This window comes from Nilaparvata lugens, chromosome 6, assembly GCF_014356525.2.
Source record: "Nilaparvata lugens isolate BPH chromosome 6, ASM1435652v1, whole genome shotgun sequence".
NCBI classification, from domain to species: Eukaryota; Metazoa; Arthropoda; class Insecta; order Hemiptera; family Delphacidae; genus Nilaparvata; species Nilaparvata lugens.
In genome coordinates, this window is record NC_052509.1 from 15093419 (window position 1) to 15120026 (window position 26608).

Consider the following 26608-nt stretch of genomic DNA (forward strand, 5'->3'; position numbering starts at 1 on the left):
TAGTTTGATTAGTAGCCTACATTTCAAGTAGGCCGTTAGGCTATCTAAAGTTGGATTGCAAGTCAAATTACATAGTAAAAAATATCATTTTTATCTAAAAAGATATTTATATTTAACAAGATCATTCTTATCTTCCAACCAATTTCTAATTTCTCATATCATCTAATTTTTAGGACGACTCTCACATAAGTCAGGATTATGTGAGTTTGAGACCTACGTTGCAAACCACATACTCAATTGGTCACTTTTGCAGTTTACGGTTACCTAATAAAAAGTAACTTATGTGGCTAGTTCACCACCGTACTTGGGTATGAAATCTTTTCGATAGAAAAAATATATTATATATAAAAATATATAATCTTATACTAACCGCTAGTCTATTAAAAGATTTATGTGCTCTCAATAATTAAATAATTTACGTTTATGAAATATTTTCTGGTTTGAATACTATTAATTTTATCGGTGAAGTACTTTTATAATATATTTTAAACGTGATTCTGTACAACTATCCTGTACTGGAAAATCTATTCTCATTTCTTAGTAACAAATTTACGATTTTGTATAGGCCTATATGTCAAATAATAATTTACAGTTACCTGGCTGGCTCAAGACTGGTGTCACAGTTTTCAAGACGTACCTGATCAATTTCAAGACTTCTAACATGACCTAACTACTGTTTTTAGGCAGCCGGGACCGACAAATTACGTGTCCATCCGAAACACGGGAGTGACCTGAGTAAAATATCTTGCCCGGCCGGGACTATGTCGAACCAGGGCATCTGAATTATAAAGCCAGTATCTAATCCACTCGACTACGGCCACTCCTCAAATGATAATTTCTACTTTTTTGTATTGAATTATTGCTCATGAATTTTAATATTCTACAATTTCAAAATTTAGTTTGACTTATTTATTGGTTTCATAATTGTGGTACCGTAGTTTTATTGCTTATTTAAAAGTAAAATGTGTTTGTTTATTCTAGGAGTTGGCATCGATGCGTAATCAGTATACTGCAAAATGTCGACTCAGCAAAAAGTCCGCACATTCTGTACACTGACCAATTATTTTATGACAACGAGGTGGATCACTGGGATAAATTGAGGATAATTCCAGAGGTTTTGATACGATTCTCGACTGATTGTGTCGATCCCCTGAGGGATGAAAGGAACAAGTGCTGGGTATCACTGTTGAATGACAAACTCGAAGCTGATGAAGGTATTTTTTCAACATTTCAAGTTAAAATTAAAATCCAAATTAAATCACATCAGTTTATCATCGTTCGAAATAATAAATTATGATGCTGTATTATAATTGATCAAAAAAATGAAAGGTTACTAGTAATTCTCTTTGATGAATCAAATAAGTTAGCCCTATAGAAATAAATTATATATCAAAAGAAACATATCTTTATTCATTTATTTGATACAAATATAAAAAGGCTCACAGAAAAATTCCACTACGAGCCTTATTGTATATTCAATTGCATAACAATACAAAAAAAGTAAAACAACAGAAATATGTTACTGCACTAATTTCTATAATAATACTAATATATAACAACTAATAACATTTTTAAAATGCATTGTCAATGGTTAATATGTTAAACAAAATATAACCTAACAGTAGAAACATAACCTATTTTTTGGACATTTTATTAATTTATCAAAATTTGGAAATGGAATAGATTTGGGCCAAGCCTGTTGTTCCTTCCTAATCATATTTATATGATTTGCTATTCTGTCCACGAATAAATAAATAAATAAAATCATATAAACAATTTATATTTCATTGATGAATAAAATGTGTCTTACTGTAGCCTAGTAGAGGTGCGGAGGCTGCCACGTACTTCACGAGGGTGCAGGGGGCGAAGTACCCTGCTGAGCGGGAAGTTCGAGAAAATGTGAAACGAATAATCCTAATTAAAAAATGAACTGTTTGTAAGTATTGAGATGAAAATGATAATAAATTGAATAAACAAATTGAAGACAATAAATCAATTAATAAGTCAAAAAATACATTATAATAGTAGCATGTAAATACAGTACTTCTATTGGGTTAAATCACAAATAAAATAAAGGAGTTCCGTTGCAAAGCACGGCTAGGCCTACATACTAGCATAGAGAAAAAATAGCATACGAAGATATCCCATGGCATAGGGCGTTTATGTTACAAATTTCACTGTAAACTCAAGCGTATAATCATGGCAGTTCTTTTCGTAAAGCTATGTGACGCTGGTCTCTGTGTCGTTCTTACACTTTCTCCCGGTCTTGTTATTTGGAACATAAACGGCCTATACCATGGGATATTTTCTTATGCTATCTTTTCTCTATGATACAAGTGAGAAATATATTATCATGGCAAGGAAAGTGAGTGTGAAAGAGATTTTTGTACTTGCAGAAATAATTAGGAAAGTGGATGAAGAGCATGGTCTACATCCGCCCACAGGTCTACTGGATTTTGTTTGCGACGGAGTAATAGGATGTGTGCCCGCCCACGCCCCCCTAAAATGTTCACTTGGCGCCTTATGTGGAATACAACAATGCACACGCCCGTTCGGCTTCCATCAAACCAGGACAAACTTCGAAAAACTCTATGTGTTCTCAATGGGTAAGAAACTCTCTAATCCTTATTCAGTAGTAACGCATAGTTAATTTTTTTTTATAAAAAAATGTTACTATTGAAAAATTGTCCATTTTCAGAAATGCATACTCATCTAAGCACTTTTTGCAAAATGAACAATATTGCATATAACTATCGAAAATGCATGCTCATCCAAGAACTTTTTCCAAAATGAAAATAAATATCGAACACTAATCCTTATATAGTAAGGTTCACGTTATGATCCACGGCAATGGAAGAAAATAGGAGAACAACGATTCTCTGCCTTGCCAATGCCTTCTATAAAGGATAGATGATACCCATATAATATCTGATGTAATAAACTGTTCATTTTGTTTAAAATAATGAATTATATTTTATTTGTCTTGAAAATCTATTTTTCAATGATCAAATAATACATTTTCATAATTGAGTTTGAATATTTTGTTAGTTAATTATATTTATATTTTTTTATAAACAACCTGACAATGTTGTGGAGCTAAAAAGGGATAGCGCTATCTGCTTTGTCGAATGATAGACAATGATAGCAACACCAAAGTTAATCAAATACTGACATTATAACCTGGACCTTACTAGAGGCCAAAAATAATATCCTATCTACTTATTAGTAAAATCTCTGTTATTACTGTAATTGTGCAACGTCGTGATAATGTATGAAACACATAAATTTTGTCAATTCCACTTTTTATTGGAGTAATGAACTGCAGATTTGTGGTTCAACCAATACTGTTGAAAATTGTAAAGCCATGTAATTGACATCAATAAAATTAAACAGTTTTCATTCAATATTGTATGTTATTCAAACTTCTATCATTTTCAGAAATGCATACTCATCGAATTATACTGTACATCTAAAATGAACAACCTTTATAAAAATAGAAAGTATTTCTCTTTGCTGGAATATTGTTTTTGAATAAGCAATCGGGAATTAGCCTAGAACTATTCATATAATATTTGCTGAGTGTGATGCCCTCATGTGCTCCAGGCTTGTGCATTGGTGATGATACAGATGATGATTATTATATGAGTGTGATTATGATGAGTAAATCTACTGATTTAGATGATTTTTAGACTCATATTTTTTTTATTTGAGATACATATGAGAGCACAAGAATAATATCCCATAATTGTTCTCTCAACACAAAATACAAGTGTACAACAGTTTCCCTAGAAAGTATAAACAAAAACAAGTTTCAATTTCATTGAATGAACATAGCGAGTTCTTATTTAACTCGGGGAAAAGTCATTTTGAAACAATAGCTCATGGAAAAAAGAAAGACTGTTCGTTTCAAATAAGCAGATTGAATTCGTGGAAAAAATATTTTTTGGAGAGACCAATAATTTTGTATAATTTTATAAGTAATGTAATTTTTCAATCAACATTTTCTAATTAGTTATTTCAATTTGTAGCATCCTCAGGAAAGGCGTCATCAGCTCTAGTACTACCTCGTATGCCTGGCGTTCATTATGATTTAGTCAAATTTCATTTAGAGAATAAGGAAATACGGTTGGAGTCATTTCCCAAGGTAACACCTTTTCTTCATCTTCTTGTAGTTTTTTAGTATAGTATAGTAGGGTTTAGAGTATAATGTTTACAGTATAACTATTATGAGCGGTATCAATTGACCATATTGAATTATGCCCCATAACATGAATGGAATGAAAATATTCTTTACTAGCCGGAACTGTTTAATCCTCTCTATCGCTCAACCTCGAAGAAATAAGATCAATCTAAAAAACACTTCATTCATATGGGCTACTTTTTAAATTAATAAAACAATATAAAAATCTTGAAACACCCTTTATTTAAAAAAAGTAAAATAGTTCAACAACTAGTTTCGGTGATCACACCATCGTCAGTTTATAAACCTATTTTATAACCTGACGATCACCGAAACTAGTTGTTGAACTATTAAGTTTTAAAAAAAATAAAGGGTGCTTCAAGATTTTTATATTGTTTTATTAAGATCAATGTAATATTTTTCACGTAGCATCCTTATTTATGGATAGAAATGTGCGTTCTATACGTCATTGGGAAGATAATTCAATTCTTCAGAGCAATTACTTTTTAATTTTATTTTTGAGGAATAACACAAGGTTACCTTATTTTTCTCTCCCTATCATTTTTGATGATGTACTTGATTGAATCATTAAAGAATAAAAGAATTCTAAAAGTAAATTAATAATTGAAGCAAAAATAAACGGATGGAAGTTGAAATATTTTTGGAAGGAATATTTAAAATTTGAGAAAGCAATTGCCTTGCTACATTGAATACTTCATCAAATGTTTTTTTTCTAGAAAATGTGATGTAAACAGTAGATTTTATGTGTTCCAAAAAGAATGCATGATATGACTGTTTCACTACATTGATCTTAAGGGACTGGAATGATATTATCCCAACTGCTACTGCGCTCTTTCAATAGATTTAAGTCTAAAAGCTTCGCAGTAAAGTAATATTAAGTGAAGTTAGCGTTTGGTGGCACGTAACCTTAAGAGGTGCTCTATCACTACCTCCGTAAACAAGTAGTAGTAACTTGTTTACGGAGGTAGTGGTTCTATGGATGATTAAAATTGATAAAAGTAGATTAGAAAATAGATAGTAGAAGCCATTTTCATATTTACCGACACCTGACAGACATGTGATTGAGCTCGCCGAACAGAAATAATTGAGTTGAATTTTATTTATTTTTATAGAATATTTGCATTTGCTTCAAACTTTTAACTCCTCTCTTCTCCTTTTATGTTGCATGCATGCACTTAAACAGACACATGGTATTGTAACGCTACAAATATTTGAATTAATTATATTATAACAATACATAATAGTGAGAATAACACTAACACTACTTTTATTGAATATTATCATTATTATGAATTATATTAGTATTATAGTGTATTCTTTGTCTCTCCCCACTATGCCTTTACAGCGTTGGGGTAGCCTCGACCCAGTTCTTGCATACCCGTCTGTCCATCGCCATCCTTCTCATCTCCGGAACAGTCTTCCCTCTTCTCCTTCCAATCTCCTCAATTCTGTCCTCATGTCCTGAGTACCTCGGTCGTCCTACAGTTCTCCTTCCCTGCACTCTCACATTCACAAACTGTTTCGCTTTTCTACTGTCATCTATCCGCTGTATATGTCCATACCATTTAAGCTGCCTCATTTCAATCCCATCACTTACATCTCTCATGCCAACTTCCTCTCTTATTCTGGTGTTCCGGATTCTATCCCTTTTTGTCTTCACCAATGTTTTTCTATGACATTTCATTTCCACCGTTCTTATTTTATTTTCATGGGTCAGCTATCACTCCCGTACAGTAAGATTGGCTCAATTATTGATCTGTATACCTGGTTCTTTATCCTCTTACTGATCTCTTTCTTACCAAATATACAGTCTTTGACGGAATAGTAAGCCAGTGAACCTTTCCGTACCCTGTTCAGCACCTCAACATCTATTTTTCCATTCTCAGAGAACCACGCACCCAAATACTCATATTTCGGTATTATAATGTATGTATTATTATAATAAATGTACAGCGTACCAATACCCTAATAAAATAGTAATTGCTCACATAGACTAAAACGTCTGTTCGTGGGTCAATTCACCTGTTTCTTCAATTCACGAGCGTTGACTGTTAAGTAATGGTAATTCATACACACACATACATGCTAGTAAAATGAACTACTTAATCACGAATGTATAAGTGCCTTTCTTTCTAAATTCTATATTGAGGTCCACGTATTAATGACAGTACTTGATTAACATTGGTGTTACTATACTTACTTGTCTAGCATTCGACTTAGCAAATAGCGCTATCCTTTTCTAGCTCTGCATCGTTGCCAGATCGCTTTTTTAAAAATTTAGAAATATACGTAACAAAATATTCAATCTCAATTATAAAAGTTTGTTATTTAACGATTGAAAAATAGTTTTTCTTGACAAATGAAATATAATTTATTGCTTTAACTAAGAATGAACAGTTAACGGCATCAGCTCTATAGAAGGCAGTGGCAAGGCAGAGAATCGCCAACACTGTTCTCCCAACTTTCTCCACTGCCATTATTACGTGGACCTCACTGTAGTTTATTCATTCTTTTCTTAACTTAATGAAAGAAATATTTTAATGTACGATACTGCGAGAAATTGAATAGGCTTTTAAAATACTGAAAATTTCATTCATTTTTGTTCTAGTCTCCGCCCTGGGTTGATATGCCAATCAAATGCGTCCTTCTAATAGATTGTCGATTGCGTAATCGTAATGCGCAAGTTATCAAGTGTCTACGCACTTTTTTGGAGTTTTTCGAAGTCAGGTAAGTGAACTAATTATCAATTTAAAATTAATTGTCAATTAAAAATGAATTGTGATTTATATCCAACTGTATGCAACGAATATGGTCCCACTGCAATTATGATTCTGATCACCTCTCTAGCGATACTCCAAGTTTATCTCATACAAGCAGTTTTATGCCACAATCGAACATGAAAATATCATTGCTTTATGGTGGTGATTGTAGGATTTGATAAATAGAAATGAATTATTATTATAGAAGATTCACTACGAAATTTCAGTACTCCTTACACACAACATCAATGTTCCCCATTCAACTCATGAGTGCTCCGTGGTCTAGTGGATATAGTGCTAGCCTAGTGTTCCCGGGTTCGAACCTAGAAATGAACAAACGTTTCCAGGCCCCTGTTTCATAAAAACTTACAAGTCCTGTACAGGAACAGCTGATTTTATCGGCTATATTGAGCATGTAATTGGAATGGTGATTCTCCTGCATTAAGTGACATAAGTTTTATGAAACAAGTCATTCCCTTATTATCTTATCGGATGGGCACTTATGGTCCCGGCTGATGTATAATAAATAGCATAGAGCAGCGGTTCCCAACTGGTGGTCCGCGGAGCATGTTGTGGGGGTCCGCGACATATAAACCGAAAATTTAGGGAAAGTACGGGTATAATTTAAATTGAATAGAGATGAGGTCCGTATTTTTCTCATCGATACTAATTACGCAGTTTTGCTCACAGATTTTTCCTGGCTCTGCTCAGGTGCTTATCTAGCTGATGTTTTTAAAAGTTTAAATGGGCTGAATCAAAGTTTGCAGGGGAAAAATGTTGACATTTTTAAAGTGGAAGATAAAATTAGTGCTATGGTGAAAAAGTGCCGAATGTGGGCATTGCAGGTAAAAAACAAATCATTCACGAATTCCTCTACTTTGAAGCAATTCGTGGAGGCTTTTGAGGAAAATTTACCTGATCTAATAAATAATAAAATAGCAGAATATTTACGCAGCTTAGCAATCAGTTTTAGGGAGTATTTTCCTGAAACTGACCCAGATTATAATTGGGTTAAAATCCCTTCTGCTGTCAAGATATAGGTAAGATTTGCGGGCTCACGGAAAACGAACAAGATCAACTTGTGGATTTATCCAGCTTTAGTGAAATGAAAAACCAATTTGATAGTAAATCGTTTTTTGGGAAACAGCACGAAAGAACTATAAAGAGCTTGGAGAAAAGGCATTGAGGTTAAGCCTTTCCGCAACGACTTACCGTTGTGAACAACCATTAATTTTTCATCAATGTGATTTATGAAAAACAAGTTTAGAAATCGACTCGACATGCGGTCAGATTTTAGAGTGAATGTGTCAAGTATGGAGCCTGATATCTCAGGAATCATGAGCTTGAAGAAAACATTCAACTCATCTCATTGAACAAATAGTGATAATTATTAGGAACAGTGGACATAGTCTTCATTTCCGTAACTTATTTGACCTGAGGTACCATACAAGGATCATATTCTCCATATCGAAACCGAGTTGGTGAAATAATTTCCGTACTGATTTTACAATAACAATAATTTTACAGTAATAATAACACGAAAATTTTTATGATAAATGCACAAAAAAATTAAAAATCTCAAGATTTTTTGAAATATTATTCTAACGTAACGTAGGCTAATCTAAATAATGTTAATCAATGATTAAAAACTACCTACTTTTTTCTTGAAACGTCAACTTCTTCTCGTTATTGAATTGAGCTATGAACTTCTATAGTGAGGTCCACGTTATAATGACAGTATTTGATCAAAACCTTTGGTTTTGCTATCCTTGTCTATCATTCGACAAAGCCGGTGGTACTATCCTTTTCTGGGTCCACAACGTAAAACTACAAACAGCTCTTTTTTATTTCATCTTGATATTATTGTAATATAATAGTCTATATATGCTTATGTTTTTTTTCAGGCCCAGTTGAGTAATAAAATAAACAAATAATAACAAATAGACAAACTAATAAATAGAACGTACATTATAGGGTTATAATGTTCAACATAAATAATATTATTGTAATAATAATAATTTAAAAAACATTCAATTAATACTTGTTTTTGTATCAATGTTTTAAATCATAATATTCTATGTAATTGCTAATATTATTGATTAGTTTAATACTATATTCTTCAATAATGATTAATATTTTTACTATATTGTGATTTGTTTGCAGCGACAACACGTGTTTCGCACTAGGAGGGGGCCGGCTGCGGGGCGGAGTGAGCTGGCCACGGGGAGCGGGTGGTCGTGCCCCCATGTTCGCCATTGTGGTGAGGGGGGACAACGTCACAGCCAACTCATTCATGCTCAAGCCCCACTACTCCAAACTCGACAAAATCGAAGATCAAGTTGCTGCCGTCAGTATAATATTACAATCTATTTCAAACTAACCTCACTAACTCACTAAAATCACCCATTGGCTATGAGCACTATTGCCCGGTTGCAGAGACGTCAAAGTAAACTATAGCACACATACAACTATAGTGAGGTCCACGTTATAATGGCAGTGTACGATTGGCAATATTCTTGCTGTCCTTTTCTATCATACATCAAAACAGATAGTGCTATCTCTCTCCAGCCTTCAATGTTGTCTGTTTACCAGAATATTTTATTTTTACTTTTGACAGTGACTGTACAAAAGTAACTCAGCCGCCATTTTTTTCTCCATTCTATCAAAATACTTTGGTACACAAGCCGTATAATTGATTTAAAATGTATTATTGAAACAATGAAATAATTTTTAGACATAACCGTATGAGAAACACAAATTAAAATACCTGAAATGACATTTTAAAAGTTGATAACTAACCATCATAGACTTCATCCATGCTTCAGTTAGCCTACACGTTTAGGTTAGACCTACTCGTACCGGTATAAATAATATTGAAATGTTATTTCAGGATTATTTCCATTGAAATTACTTATTTAAAAAAAATCTATTTTTCTATCATTTTTAAAAGAAATTGGAATAGAATACCTACCAATTAACTTAATTTCTGTTGTTTTGAAATTCAGATTGGTGTATCACAGCTTTTTAAATTAGCCGCCATTTCAGGTTTGTGCAGAAATAAAAATCTGATCTTAGTTATGGAAGCAAATTTTTGAATCAAATAATTATGAAAAAAAATTTTTTTCTTGATTAATTTGACATGATTTTATCAAGGAAATGATAATTATTATTAGATCAAATTTAATGGGATGAATTGAGTAACAGCTCTGTACAATCAGTGGCAAAATTGAGAGACTTGGCAACGTTTTTCTCCTATCTTTCTTCACTGCCATTATAACGTGGACCTCACGTAACAAAGCCCGATTAGACACATGATTTTGTTGCTCAGTAGTCAGAAGGAGCTCATTTATGTCTTCAATCGCTAAAAACGGGCAGTTAAGTTAAGGGCATCCAATCTCACAATCAACATCAATTTCACTTGTTTATTCTAGTTGCCTGGTTTAATGTTATGGGTAGGCACTGATATTGTACAGTAATATTGAGTGTCCATAAAGCCCATATGAAGAATAATATTGGATTGATTGGCCATCAAATTATAATTTCTCAATGGCATCATGGCCGAAACATGTCGTAAATAAACCATCTAAAAAAACAGAGGCGGCCCTACATGAAGGCGAACAAGGCGGCGCCTGGGGCCCCACACAGAAAAAAAATTAAAAAGGAATTTTAAAATTTAATTTTTCAATTTGAAATATCCTATATAATCGGCAAAACTTCGATCCTATGTACAACTAATTTCTAGATTATGATTATTGTTTACTCAAACGCACTTGGAGTGGGTGTGCATTAACTATTAGCTGTTAGGGTAATTGTAGTTTCGGCTAATGTATGGCTTGTATGTTTTTTGGAACGTTACAAAGGCTTTATACATTGTTTTCTGCTTCATCTAATAGATAGAGTATTCTAAAAAAACAAAACAAATATTACCCTTACTTTGAAGCCTCTATCAGAAACTAGATGGGAATGTAGAGTAGAAAGTGTTAAAGCTTTTCGTTATTAACTAAAAGAGATTGCCAAGAACTTACAGATTCTACTAATAATTCTGCTACTGCCAGCGAATGTAATACACTCACAAATGAAATTCTCTCGTATGATTTCATACTTTCATTAATTATTTGGTACGATTTATTGGTAAAAATTCAGTTTATTAGTAAAATGTGGCAAAGAGCTGACATGGACCTAGGATCAGCAATAAATCACTTCGATAAGTTTCTATCTTGGTTGGCTGAGTACATAAATAATAGTCTCTGCAATGGTCAGTGCAAATGAGATTGCTGAAGAACTTAGTATATCAAAAGAGTTCAAGAAAATTAGACATAGAAAAAAGAAATACAGCTTTTCTTATGAAGGAGAAGATGATATAAGTTCAAATGCAGAAGACCTTTTCAGAACAGATTTTTTCTATATTCTCATTGATAAAATTACTGAAAGCACTGAGTTGAGATTTATTGAGCTTAAAAAGTATGAAGAGAGATTTGGGTATCTCTATAGACTAAATTCATTGAAGGACAAATCTGATAGAGAGATTTTAAGTTTCTTTAAACAACTTCAAGAGACGCTAACATTTAAGACAGAAACTACATCTAACTCCGACATTGACGGCGAAGAACTATGTGAAGAATTGAAAATGTACTGCCGAACCATACCTGTGGACTTGAAAATTAGTGAAGCAGTTAAATTACTGATTGAGAAAAACTTAATCGATGTATATCCTAATACATATGTTGCTCTGCGAATGATGATAATAAATTTATAGTACAAACGTATTTCTTGTTCATTGAATCAGCACTTTTTTCTAAGTGAATAGTTGACAATTATTTATTTCAGATATTAAAAGGGGCCCACCGTTAAACTTCGCCTTGGGCCCCGCAAACTCTAGGGCCGCCTCTGAAAAAAAGGGTACTTAGATTTTTATTTTTTCTTCTCATTTAGAAAATATTCATTTTCTGTATTATCAGTGGTATAATAATAATTTATTCGATGGCCGCATAATTTATTCGACTAATCAACATACATTGTACAAAATATTGCAAAAATAATGTAACTGGTGTAGCAAATACCTTTGCATGCACATGCATAATATTAAAGTCTAAATGAAGCCCCCAAGGTAATCCTGTGTGGGGCCCTTCTTCATACCCTCATTCATATTATCAAACACGTTTCTATCATTGAAGAGGAAATAAATGAATTGAATATTAGTTTGCAATTTATCAGCTTTTCTGTGCAATAAGCCCAGAAAGAGGATTTGCCGATTTCATTTTTGAATATTAGTTGTTGAACAGTTTTTGGACATTCAGTGTCTGTATGCGAAGGAGTCTGAGTCGATTTATCTCATTTGTGTAGAGGAATATGAGTCACTTATCTATAGTAATTTAGAGGAATATGGTTGCAGTTTGCGAGGAACGTGGGCCCCCTTCCGAGCGGCAGCAAGCGCATAGCTGTGATGGCACAGTGCATCGACCGCCAGGCCAGGATGCATTCGGAGCTGCGCGCGCAGGAGCGCTACAGGAACGAGAACAAGGAGGCGCAGATCATCGGCAAACATTTCGCCAATATTCCTGTGTTCGGATTCGTCGCCAATGGCGAGATCGGCTATTGCTCAGGTACTATTTAAATATGCAAAATTTGAATGGTTTTAGGAGAGATAAGGCAAAAATGATCATTTTATCAATTTGGTACATGTAAACTATTTAAACACACTATTTTAATGTTTTATACAACGACATGCAGTCAATTATTTATGTAAATGAACATTCTGTTCACTTATTGACTGGCCGCCCGATGTGTTAATACATCGCAGTTCGGAATGGATCAAGAAACCATCATTTTTACTATTTAAACTCAGTGGGCCTCAATACGGTATTTTTCGGAAAGCAAGCCTACTTTCCTTACCTTGTTAGATGAGCAAAGAAAGTAGAAAAACACTTTTTGGACTCAGGAAGTCTCAAAACGTACATAAATAATGAAATGTGGGTACCTTAGGGCCGGTTTTCGAGCTCGGGATTTAGGCGAGTTTTAGACTTTAAACAGCTGGAGTCAGAAAATTGGTTTTCCAAAACTTGTCGTAGTCGCAGTAAATAGTTGCAGCAAAATAGATCTTTATTTTCTCATTTTTATAATAATGGAAACGTTTTTCCTTGACCGAAATGAGACATTCCTAAATAATTAAAAATAGCTGAAACTAATTATTTTCTCTTTATTTTATTTTGTGATAAATTTTCTAGTTTTCGAAATTTAATTTAAACGTGACCTTGACCATGAGTACGCCCGCCCCGTTTCGGAAAGCCAATTTTCTGACTCCAGCTGTTTAAAGTCTAGTACTTAGCTAAATCCCGAGCTCAGAAACCGACCCTTAATGAGTTTTACTTTCCTTGCCCTATTACCTACCATTGGTAAGGAAAGTATTGCTTTCCGAAAAAAATTAAGGTACCCCAATTTCTAAATTTCTATACGTTTCAAGCTCCCCTGAGTCCAAAAAAGTGGTTTTTGGGTATTGGTATTTTATATATATATATAGGCTATGTATGTATGTATGTGTGTTGTGTGTGTGTGTGTGTTGTGTGTGTGTGTGTGTGTGTATGAGTTTATGTGCGTCTGTGTACATGATATATCATCTCCCAATTAACGGAATGACTTGAGATTTGGAACTTAACAGACCTATGTTTCCGAATTTGTTGGCCGAGCGGCTACAGAAGAACGGAAAGATGATCATGATTCAAGATCATGTTGTGATAATATGATTTAGCATCTAAAGTTACCAGCTGTAATAAACAGATAATTATTGTGTATTGGTATTAATATAGTAGTTTGGAGTTGAAATTTATTTGATTGGTACTCAGTAACTATATTACTATAATAGTAAAGAGTAATATAGTTACAGTAATTGGTATCAGCTTTAGATAATGGTTCCTTAGAAGACCTATACCAATAATTATCACACCCTATCATTGAGAAACTGGAAAATGTTGGAAAAAATAATTCACTCATGAAAGACAGTTGTTCATATTGCATCATTAATTACTGAAGTTTAGTTGAGCTGATAATATATTCATCCTAAAATGGAAGATGGAAAGAATATGGAATTCTGTGTGATTCATCGTATATGGCATATTTCCTGGACCATCTATTGACAATCAACAACTATGAACGCATTTAATTCATCTCTGAAACACTGATTTAACCTATCTATTTTTTAATTCAAAACTTTACTGATATAAATATGTTACTACCAATTGATTGAGAAGACTATGTCTTCAGAATAATAAATGCTGCATTTTAGCACATAGGAAGTCCGCATTGAGATGTAAATGAAAATATTGATTGTCAGAAAAATTTCATGTTACACCAAGTAAAGTCAAGTGTGACATGAGATACATTGATATTTTGGCGGTACAAAGTTCGCCGGGCCAGCTAGTATTTTATGTTAATCGTTATTCACAGAGAATGTTAAGACAGAAAGGTACTGTCTGATTACTTGCCTCTTAATCATTAATAAGACAGCATATCCTCTCTTATGGACTGGCCCTAATAGAATAGCCTTAGTGATTACATATTTTTTTCTTTTTCACAATTATTATACTCTTCAAGTCATCATTTCAGTGTTAAAACTTCATGAAAATTTATTATTTTCTCAATATTGTAAATATATTTTTATTGCAAATTTTCTGCTTTCCAGATCCAGATATTGATACCGACAATCCGCCAGCAAAACGAATAAAGATGAAGCCAAGTCTATTCATCAACTACCAATCAACAAGTTTGATTGTATTGACATTTAATACCCAACATTGACGTGAAATACCCGGGTATATAGGCCCCCTATACACCTATTGAGGATAGATAGGCCCGGTCGCGCAACAGCCGGTTAAATTTTAATCTTGATTAATTACACGAGAACCAATCATAGAAGGCGTTTTTGAAAGACGGCTGGTATTTGTGGGTATGCAGGTACTTTATTAACAAATTTTAGGTACAAATTAGCAAGATTTTAAGAGACTCGCAATTCAGCTTCGGAATTGAGTCTCAGACAAGGTGGGCTTAGCTGGCTAAGCACACATCTGTGCGTAAATGCATTCTGCCGTTTTAATACAAATGTATGGAATAGTTATTTGTGTAACTGGTACGCAAAGTGACAGTTTGCTGCACCGAAAGAAACGTTTACGCCAGAGCCGTAGGCAAGGGCGGAAACGGCTCGGGCGGAATCGTTTCTTGAGTGCAGCAGAGGAACTTTGCGCACGTATTTCACATTAAATTTTTCCTACAGTTACCATTGAATATGAAAAGTGGTTGATTATGGGTAAAATGATGGCTGAAATCCATCAAATGTTTGTATAATTTTGTTATTAATAACAACTTTAATTTATTTTAAACTTGATAATCCAATTGAAAATTAATAATCCATATTCAAAATACACGCCAACAATGTCAAAAGCTGATTGAGACGGCTGCAAGATAATAGGCAAAGTATTAAGAGTACGCAAAGTAATACTTTGCGCACTAAAGCGGAAAAGTGATTCTTTGCGTTCTGTAACCAGTGCAGGAATGGTCACTTTTCAAGGTACTGTAGGAAATAGCTATTTATGTATTAAGAGCGTAATGCGCGACTTTATCGCTCGCTCAAAACAGTTATCACGCGACGCGAAGCGGAGCGTGATAATTTTGCAAGAGAGATAAAGAAGCATTATGAGCGAATTACATACAAAATTTTCTCTACAACTGCCCAAACCTGTTAAATTACTTATATCGGCGGAGTTACAATTGCCGACTTTTTAGGTTAAGATCTGACTTTTTGGCGAGCTGCTTACAATCAGCTGATTAGGGAGCGTAAAGAAACTCTTCTGCGCATGCGCGAATGATTTGGGAGCGTAAAGTAAATCTACTGCGCATGCGCGGATGGTTAGCGAGCGAAAAAGTATTCTCCTCGTAAATAAGCTGTTTTACGAGGAGAATTGAGTGTGTAAATTCTTTCTTTACGCGCAGTTGTAGAAAAAAATAATTAAAGATTCATTACAGTTGATTTCAGTGGACTGAGTATTTCTGCATTAATTTGTTAATTTAATAAAAAGTATAACTACTTTGTTGGGAAGTGTGAATTAATAACGAATTATCGTAAAAATACTGTATTATAGAGTTTATTAAATAATTTTTGTAATAAACCGTCATTTTATTCTTTTTTATCATGAAAAATAAATACATGTTTTTTTCAGATAATTCTTCCTTGTGAATGCCTTGCAACATATTTTACATTTATATGGCTTATAGCCGGTATGCACTTTCAAATGAGCATTCAAATTACGTCTCTCATTGAAAGCTACCTCGCAAACACAACAAACAAACGGCTTGTAGTCCGGGTTATGTATACGTAGTTTGTGCCTATTGAGGTTGGCGAGTTTGGCAAAAGATTGGCCACACTGTTCGCAAATGAAGTCACAATTTTTTTCATGTACGTTCCTATGTGCTTTTAGTTCATCTATATAAATAAAAATCTGGTGTGGCGCACTCACACAACTTTCCTTGCCGTTATGAAAATTGATCAACTGACGCTAGTGTTCACGCGCATCTCAAGTATACTATTCAAATATCTGAGCCAGCTGGTGACAGGACAATACGCTGGAGACACACGAGGTCTGCTATCTCTTCATAGTGAATCATTTAATAGAATCAACAGTTGCCAATAGTTTGCAATTGGATAATCACATTTTCTCGATTTTCGAGTTTATTTTCAATTTTAGGTGAAAATGTTACTGAACATTAATTGTAGAGATTCTTATGCTCAATCTATTCCACTCGAAATTTTTTGTTTAAATTGTATCTGAAGCCTGATAATTGGAAATTAAAATCAAACTTTGCATAGATAGGGCGGAGCTCCTGAAATTTTTACTGATAAGGGACTTGTGGCAGTTGATAGAGCTTATAAATGACTATTTTAGGTATGAATTTAATCAAAATCGTTGGAGCCGTTTTCGAGAAAATCGCGAAAACCCCTGTTTTTGACATCATTTTCGTCATTTTAGCCGCCATCTTGTATTGCATTTGATCTATATAAATTTGATCTCTATATGGTTTCATCTATATAAATAAAAATCTGGTGTGGCGCACTCACACAACTTTCCTTGCCGTTATGAAAATTGATCAACTGACGCTAGTGTTCACGCGCATCTCAAGTATACTATTCAAATATCTGAGCCAGCTGGTGACAGGACAATACGCTGGAGACACACGAGGTCTGCTATCTCTTCATAGTGAATCATTTAATAGAATCAACAGTTGCCAATAGTTTGCAATTGGATAATCACATTTTCTCGATTTTCGAGTTTATTTTCAATTTTAGGTGAAAATGTTACTGAACATTAATTGTAGAGATTCTTATGCTCAATCTATTCCACTCGAAATTTTTTGTTTAAATTGTATCTGAAGCCTGATAATTGGAAATTAAAATCAAACTTTGCATAGATAGGGCGGAGCTCCTGAAATTTTTACTGATAAGGGACTTGTGGCAGTTGATAGAGCTTATAAATGACTATTTTAGGTATGAATTTAATCAAAATCGTTGGAGCCGTTTTCGAGAAAATCGCGAAAACCCCTGTTTTTGACATCATTTTCGTCATTTTAGCCGCCATCTTGTATTGCATTTGATCTATATAAATTTGATCTCTATATGGTTTCATCTATATAAATAAAAATCTGGTGTGGCGCACTCACACAACTTTCCTTGCCGTTATGAAAATTGATCAACTGACGCTAGTGTTCACGCGCATCTCAAGTATACTATTCAAATATCTGAGCCAGCTGGTGACAGGACAATACGCTGGAGACACACGAGGTCTGCTATCTCTTCATAGTGAATCATTTAATAGAATCAACAGTTGCCAATAGTTTGCAATTGGATAATCACATTTTCTCGATTTTCGAGTTTATTTTCATTTTAGGTGAAAATGTTACTGAACATTAATTGTAGAGATTCTTATGCTCAATCTATTCCACTCGAAATTTTTTGTTTAAATTGTATCTGAAGCCTGATAATTGGAAATTAAAATCAAACTTTGCATAGATAGGGCGGAGCTCCTGAAATTTTTACTGATAAGGGACTTGTGGCAGTTGATAGAGCTTATAAATGACTATTTTAGGTATGAATTTAATCAAAATCGTTGGAGCCGTTTTCGAGAAAATCGCGAAAACCCCTGTTTTTGACATCATTTTCGTCATTTTAGCCGCCATCTTGTATTGCATTTGATCTATATAAATTTGATCTCTATATGGTTTCATCTATATAAATAAAAATCTGGTGTGGCGCACTCACACAACTTTCCTTGCCGTTATGAAAATTGATCAACTGACGCTAGTGTTCACGCGCATCTCAAGTATACTATTCAAATATCTGAGCCAGCTGGTGACAGGACAATACGCTGGAGACACACGAGGTCTGCTATCTCTTCATAGTGAATCATTTAATAGAATCAACAGTTGCCAATAGTTTGCAATTGGATAATCACATTTTCTCGATTTTCGAGTTTATTTTCAATTTTAGGTGAAAATGTTACTGAACATTAATTGTAGAGATTCTTATGCTCAATCTATTCCACTCGAAATTTTTTGTTTAAATTGTATCTGAAGCCTGATAATTGGAAATTAAAATCAAACTTTGCATAGATAGGGCGGAGCTCCTGAATTTTTACTGATAAGGGACTTGTGGCAGTTGATAGAGCTTATAAATGACTATTTTAGGTATGAATTTAATCAAAATCGTTGGAGCCGTTTTCGAGAAAATCGCGAAAACCCCTGTTTTTGACATCATTTTCGTCATTTTAGCCGCCATCTTGTATTGCATTTGATCTATATAATTTGATCTCTATATGGTTTCATCTATATAAATAAAAATCTGGTGTGGCGCACTCACACAACTTTCCTTGCCGTTATGAAAATTGATCAACTGACGCTAGTGTTCACGCGCATCTCAAGTATACTATTCAAATATCTGAGCCAGCTGGTGACAGGACAATACGCTGGAGACACACGAGGTCTGCTATCTCTTCATAGTGAATCATTTAATAGAATCAACAGTTGCCAATAGTTGCAATTGGATAATCACATTTTCTCGATTTTCGAGTTTATTTTCAATTTTAGGTGAAAATGTTACTGAACATTAATTGTAGAGATTCTTATGCTCAATCTATTCCACTCGAAATTTTTTGTTTAAATTGTATCTGAAGCCTGATAATTGGAAATTAAAATCAAACTTTGCATAGATAGGGCGGAGCTCCTGAAATTTTTACTGATAAGGGACTTGTGGCAGTTGATAGAGCTTATAAATGACTATTTTAGGTATGAATTTAATCAAAATCGTTGGAGCCGTTTTCGAGAAAATCGCGAAAACCCCTGTTTTTGACATCATTTTCGTCATTTTAGCCGCCATCTTGTATTGCATTTGATCTATATAAATTTGATCTCTATATGGTTTCATCTATATAAATAAAAATCTGGTGTGGCGCACTCACACAACTTTCCTTGCCGTTATGAAAATTGATCAACTGACGCTAGTGTTCACGCGCATCTCAAGTATACTATTCAAATATCTGAGCCAGCTGGTGACAGGACAATACGCTGGAGACACACGAGGTCTGCTATCTCTTCATAGTGAATCATTTAATAGAATCAACAGTTGCCAATAGTTTGCAATTGGATAATCACATTTTCTCGATTTTCGAGTTTATTTTCAATTTTAGGTGAAAATGTTACTGAACATTAATTGTAGAGATTCTTATGCTCAATCTATTCCACTCGAAATTTTTTGTTTAAATTGTATCTGAAGCCTGATAATTGGAAATTAAAATCAAACTTTGCATAGATAGGGCGGAGCTCCTGAAATTTTTACTGATAAGGGACTTGTGGCAGTTGATAGAGCTTATAAATGACTATTTTAGGTATGAATTTAATCAAAATCGTTGGAGCCGTTTTCGAGAAAATCGCGAAAACCCCTGTTTTTGACATCATTTTCGTCATTTTAGCCGCCATCTTGTATTGCATTTGATCTATATAATTTGATCTCTATATGGTTTCATCTATATAAATAAAAATCTGGTGTGGCGCACTCACACAACTTTCCTTGCCGTTATGAAAATTGATCAACTGACGCTAGTGTTCACGCGCATCTCAAGTATACTATTCAAATATCTGAGCCAGCTGGTGACAGGACAATACGCTGGAGACACACGAGGTCTGCTATCTCTTCATAGTGAATCATTTAATAGAATCAACAGTTGCCAATAGTTTGCAATTGGATAATCACATTTTCTCGATTTTCGAGTTTATTTTCAATTTTAGGTGAAAATGTTACTGAACATTAATTGTAGAGATTCTTATGCTCAATCTATTCCACTCGAAATTTTTTGTTTAAATTGTATCTGAAGCCTGATAATTGGAAATTAAAATCAAACTTTGCATAGATAGGGCGGAGCTCCTGAAATTTTTACTGATAAGGGACTTGTGGCAGTTGATAGAGCTTATAAATGACTATTTTAGGTATGAATTTAATCAAAATCGTTGGAGCCGTTTTCGAGAAAATCGCGAAAACCCCTGTTTTTGACATCATTTTCGCCATTTTAGCCGCCATCTTGTATTGCATTTGATCGAAATTGTTCGTGTCGTATCCTTATAGTGTAAGGACCTTAAGTTCCAAATTTCAAGTCATCCCATTGATTGGGAAACGAGATATAGTGTACACAGACGCACATACACTCATACACACACACACACACACGCACACACACACATACAGACCAATACCCAAAAACCACTTTCTTGGGCTCAGGGGACCTTGAAACATATAGAAAATTTACATTTTTATTATGAATTTTGTATGTATCATTCATGTTTTGTAACTATGTAATTTTGGCGAAATAAACATTCTTATCTTATCTTACCTATGGTAATAAGGCAAGGAAAGTAAAAATCTGGTGTGGCGCACTCACACAACTTCCCTTGCCGTTATGAAAATTGATCAACTGACGCTAGTGTTCACGCGCATCTCAAGTCCACTATTCAAATATCTGAGCCAGCTGGTGACAGGACAATACGCTGGAGACACACGAGGTCTGCTATCTCTTCATAGTGAATGATTTAATAGAATCAACAGTTGCCAACAGTTTGCAATTGAATAATCACATTTTCTCGAATTTCGAGCTTATTTTCAATTTTAGGTGAAAATGTAACAAGACATCAATTGTAGAGATTTTCATGCTTAATCTTTTCCACTTAAATGTTTTGTTTAGATTGTATCTGAAGCCTGATAATTTGGAAACTAAAATCAAACTTTGCATAGATGGAGCGGACCTCCTGAAATTTTTTACAGATATGGGACTCGTGGCAGTTGATAGAGCTTATCAATAACTATTCTAGGTATAATAAATTAGATAGAAATCGTTGGAGTCGTTTTCGAGAAAATCGCGAAAAACCCTGTTTTTGACAACATTTTCGCCATTTTAGCCGCCATCTTGAATTGCATTTGATCGAAATTGTTCGTGTCGGATCCTTATAGGGGAAGGACCTTAAGTTCCAAATTTCAAGTCATTCCGTTAATTGGGAGATGAGATATCGTGTACACAGACGCACATACACTCATACACACACATACAGACCAATACCCAAAAACCACTTTTTTGGACTCAGGGGACCGTTTAGTAATTTAGCTGCCGTTTAGAAATTGGGGTACCTTAATTTTTCGGAAAGCAATGAATGAAATGAATGTCTGTATGTGTGTTTGTTCCCTTTAGACTTGAAAATTACTTGACAGAACGGCATGAAACTTTAGGAATAATGTTGTTGAATATTGGGAATGGTTTCTGACCAAAAATTTTAATAGGGGGGCTAATGATAATTATTTATTTATCTATTTTACAGACCTATGTTTCCGAATTTGTTGGCCGAGCGGCTACAGAAGAACGGAAAGATGATCATGATTCAATATCATGTTGTGATAATATGATTTAGCATCTAAAGTTACCAGCTGTAATAAACAGATAATTGTGTATTGGTATTAATATAGTAGTTTGGAGTTGAAATTTAGTTGATTGGTACTCAGTAACTATATTACTATAATAGTAAAGAGTAATACAGTTACTGTAATTGGTATCAGTGGTTGCTTAGAAGACCTATACCAATAATTATCACACCCCTATCATTGAGAAACTGGAAAATGTTGGAAAAAATAATTCACCCATGAAAGACAGTTGTTCATATTGCATCATTAATTACTGAAGAATGACAGAATAATTTACATTTTTTGAAATTTAGTTTAGCTGATATTCATCCTAAAATAGAAGATGGAAAGAATATGGAATTATGTGTGATTCATCGTATATGGCATATTTCCTGGACCATCTATTGACAATCAACAACTATGAACGCATTAAATTCATCTCTGAAACACTGATTTAACCTAATCTATTTTTTTAATTCAACACTTTACTGATATAAATATGTTACTACCAATTGATTGAGAAGACTATGTCTTCGGAATAATAAATGCTGCATCTTAGCACATAGGAAGTCCGCATTGAGATGTAAATGAAAATATTGATTGTCAGAAAAATTTCATGTTACACCAAGTAAAGTCAAGTGTGACATGAGATACATTGATATTTTGGCGGTACAAAGTTCGCTGGGCCAGCTAGTATTTTATGTTAATCGTTATTCACAGAGAATGTTAAGACAGAAAGGTACTGTCTGACTACTTGCCTCTTAATCATTAATAAGACAGCATATCCTCTCTTATGGACTGGCCCTAATAGAATAGCCTTAGTGATTATATATTTTTTTCTTTTTCACAATTACAATACTCTTCAAGTCATCATTTCAGTGTTAAACTTCATGAAAATTTATTATTTTCTCGATATTGTAAATATATTTTTATTGCAAATTTTCTGCTTTCCAGATCCAGATATTGATACCGATAATCCGCCAGCAAAACGAATAAAGATGAAGCCAAGTCTATTCATCAACTACCAATCAACAAGTTTGATTGTATTGACTTTTAATACCCAACATTGACGTGAAATACCCGGGTATATAGGCCCCCTATACACCTATTGAGGATAGATAGGCCCGGTCGCACAACAGCCGGTTAAATTTTAATCATGATTAATTACACGAGAACCAATCAGAGAAGGCGTTTTTTAAAGACGGCTGGTATTTGTGGGTATGCAGGTACTTTATTAGCAAATTTTAGGTACAAATTAGCAAGATTTTAAGGGACTCGCAATTCAGCTTCGGAATTGAGTCTCAGACAAGGTGGGCTTAGCTGGCTAAGCACACATCTGTGCGTAAATGCATTCTGCCGTTTTAATACAAATGTATGGAATAGTTATTTGTGCAACTAGTACGCAAAGTGACAGTTTGCTGCACCGAAAGAAACGTTTACGCCCGAGCCGTAGGCAAGGGTGGAAACGGCTCGGGCGGAATCGTTTCTTGAGTGCAGCAGAGGAACTTTGCGCACGTATTTCACATTAAATTTTTCCTACAGTTACCATTGAATATGAAAAGTGGTTGATTATGGGTAAAATGATGGCTGAAATCCATCAAATGTTTGTATAATTTTGTTATTAATAACAACTTTAATTTATTTTAAACTTGATAATCCAATTGAAAATTAATAATCCATATTCAAAATACACGCCAACAATGTCAAAAGCTGATTGAGACGGCTGCAAGATAATAGGCAAAGTATTAAGAGTACGCAAAGTAATACTTTGCGCACTAAAGCGGAAAAGTGATTCTTTGCGTTCTGTAACCAGTGCAGGAATGGTCACTTTTCAAGGTAACTGTAGGAAATAGCTATTTATGTATTAAGAGCGTAATGCGCGACTTTATCGCTCGCTCAAAACAGTTATCACGCGACGCGAAGCGGAGCGTGATAATTTTGCAAGAGAGATAAAGAAGCATTATGAGCGAATTACATACAAAATTTTCTCTACAACTGCCCAAACCTGTTAAATTACTTATATCGGCGGAGTTACAATTGCCGACTTTTTAGGTTAAGATCTGACTTTTTGGCGAGCTGCTTACAATCAGCTGATTAGGGAGCGTAAAGAAACTCTTCTGCGCATGCGCGAATGATTTGGGAGCGTAAAGTAAATCTACTGCGCATGCGCGGATGGTTAGCGAGCGAAAAAGTATTCTCCTCAGAAATAAGCTGTTTTACGAGGAGTGTGTAAATTCTTTCTTTACGCGCAGTTGTAGAAAAAAATAATAAAAGATTCATCACAGTTGATTTCAGTGGACTGAGTATTTCTGCATTAATTTTTTAATTTAATAAAAAGTATAACTACTTTGTTGGGAAGTGTGAATTAATAACGAATTATCGTAAAAATACTGTATTATAGAGTTTATTAAATAATTTTTGTAATAAACCGTCATTTTATTCTTTTTTATCATGAAAAATAAATACATGTTTTTTCAGATAATTCTTCCTTGTGAATGCCTTGCAACATATTTTACATTTATATGGCTTATAGCCGGTATGCACTTTCAAATGAGCATTCAAATTACGTCTCTCATTGAAAGCTACCTCGCAAACACAACAAACAAACGGCTTGTAGTCCGGGTTATGTATACGTAGTTTGTGCCTATTGAGGTTGGCGAGTTTGGCAAAAGATTGGCCACACTGTTCGCAAATGAAGTCACAATTTTTTTCATGTACGTTCCTATGTGCTTTTAGTTCATACTTAGTAAAAAAAGATTTGTCGCACGATTCGCACGCATGTTGCTTTCCTATTTCGTGCATTTTCTTGTGTTTATCTAATCGTTGCTTGCTCAAAAATGTCCTCACGCACTGATCACACTTGAACCTTTCCTCTCGATGTACCAACATGTGAGACAAGAGATTCTCCTCCTGAACGAATGCTTTCGAACAAACCTCACATATGAAATCTTTCACTTTGGAGTGTAGCTTCTCGTGTCTTTGGAGATGACTGACTTGCGAAAAACGTTTTTCACACAACTGGCACGCGAAAGGCTTATCGCCAGAATGAACCCGTAAATGTGCAGCTAAATTACCCTTTTCACTGAATTGTTTATTACAAACGGCACATATGAAATCTCGAGACTGCTCATGAACTTTTCTATGTTTCGTCAAGTACTTTTTACAGGCGAATTGTTTTTTGCAAACATCACAAACCACAGGCAGGCCAGCAAATTTTATTCCATCCTTGTCTGCCGTTGAACTGTTGCTTTCTCCAACTGGTTCCATAATTGGAAGTTATTGAGATAGTAACATCCAGTTGTGAGACAGCCTGTATGGAACCTGAAACAGATTGAGATAAAATTGTTATAATTGAAAGAGTTGTCATTGCTTGAATTGCAAAGCTCAACCATTACACTAAGTACATGTGTATGAATGTGTAGACCCGCCATCACTAATCCTTCAGCAACTTCTAATTTGAAGGTTGACCTATTTATTGAGTATGTGAAGAGTTGTAAGATTGAAGGTTTTTCACATTTTAAATTATTAATATACTATAATATTAGTAATTAGCAAGTTATCTGTAGATCAAGAGTGTTCCTATAGTACATTCTTGTATTTGAGCTGACAATAACCATTACATTAAATAGAGAAAAGTACAGTTGGAAAGTTAGAAATGAAACTAAAAATTGAATGCATTCGATTTGCTCTTGATGACAGTATAACACTGATATAAGTCGTGGATCACAGCTCACAGCCCACCGTACCACATCAGGGAGTGACAAACAGGCAGACGCACTTCGCATAAAATCAACGAGAGAAAAAAAACAAAAATATATATTTTTGGAATATAGTCCAGGCAACGAATGCTCAAATAAAGGTATAGAGGGAAAAGTTTGGAACACAATATACTCAACTCCACAGCTCTTTTAAGGATAGGTAGAGGATTAACATATCAAAAGTGGTTTGAAAGTACCATTTTTTCATTTTTCGCATATATCTCGGAAACTATGCATCTTATGAACATTTATATGTCTTGCAAAATTGAAGCTTACAAAATTAACAACAAGTTTTGTCCTTTAAAGTTTTTCCATTTCTCTCATAGTTTCTGAGATATCCGCCCTTGAAGGTAAGACATTTTTTGAAAAAACACTTCTGCCTTCAAGTTTTTCATTTTTTCGGTCTTATAATTTTTGAACAATTGATGAAAAAAATCCGTGCTGATTATGTCAACTAATCTATTGTTGCTGAACAGAAAATGTCACTCTCTACACTAAAATTGCTGCAACAGTCGTAGTAAAATGCGTAAAATAGTGAGAATATACATCAAGTTGAAGATAATTTGATGCTCTATCAGCTCATAATCAGCACGGATTTTTTTCATCAATTGTTCAAAAATTATAAGGCCGAAAAGATAAAAAACTTTTGTTTGTGATGATTCTGACGGCCCTCTTCTGCAGTAGGAGAACTCTATCAATGCCGCTGGCTGCACCCCAGTGTTCCAAACCATGCATCACTATTCCTTGGAAGAAAGAGATATATGCAGTCCTCACATAGCTTTTAGGTACACACAGCATCAGCTGCCTGAGTAGGTAGATTACTCTGGACAGCTTTGTACATATGAAGTTGATATGTGGGTTCCATGTCAATTTCGAATCCAGATGGAAACCCAGAAGTCCAACACTTCTCGCCTGA

The 26608-nt window shown here is 34.4% G+C and overlaps 2 protein-coding genes across 4 annotated transcripts in view; one reads left to right on the plus strand and one right to left on the minus strand.

The window, feature by feature from the left end:
* The window catches only part of LOC111052608, a 24566-nt gene extending 957 nt beyond the window's left edge, over positions 1 to 23609 (plus strand). Inside the window, exons 3-9 of one of the 2 annotated variants that reach the window (XM_039430205.1) lie at positions 982 to 1214; positions 2397 to 2606; positions 4029 to 4144; positions 6810 to 6928; positions 9124 to 9307; positions 12353 to 12563; positions 22889 to 23609. In XM_039430205.1, the coding sequence (XP_039286139.1) occupies positions 982 to 1214; positions 2397 to 2606; positions 4029 to 4144; positions 6810 to 6928; positions 9124 to 9307; positions 12353 to 12563; positions 22889 to 23004 (1189 nt within the window). In that variant the 3' untranslated portion in view covers positions 23005 to 23609. Of the gene's footprint in view, positions 1 to 981; positions 1215 to 2396; positions 2607 to 4028; positions 4145 to 6809; positions 6929 to 9123; positions 9308 to 12352; positions 12564 to 14635; positions 16116 to 22888 lie in introns of those variants that run through there. The other variant, XM_039430204.1, reaches the window with a different exon arrangement.
* Positions 15880 to 26608, minus strand: part of LOC111052818 (gastrula zinc finger protein XlCGF8.2DB) — a 12624-nt gene continuing 1895 nt past the window's right edge. Inside the window, exons 2-3 of one of the 2 annotated variants that reach the window (XM_039430206.1) lie at positions 24661 to 25255; positions 15880 to 16414 (exon numbers count right to left, since the gene is read on the minus strand). In XM_039430206.1, the coding sequence (XP_039286140.1) occupies positions 16137 to 16414; positions 24661 to 25201 (819 nt within the window). In that variant the 5' untranslated portion in view covers positions 25202 to 25255 and the 3' untranslated portion in view covers positions 15880 to 16136. Of the gene's footprint in view, positions 16415 to 24310; positions 25256 to 26608 lie in introns of those variants that run through there. The other variant, XM_022339617.2, reaches the window with a different exon arrangement.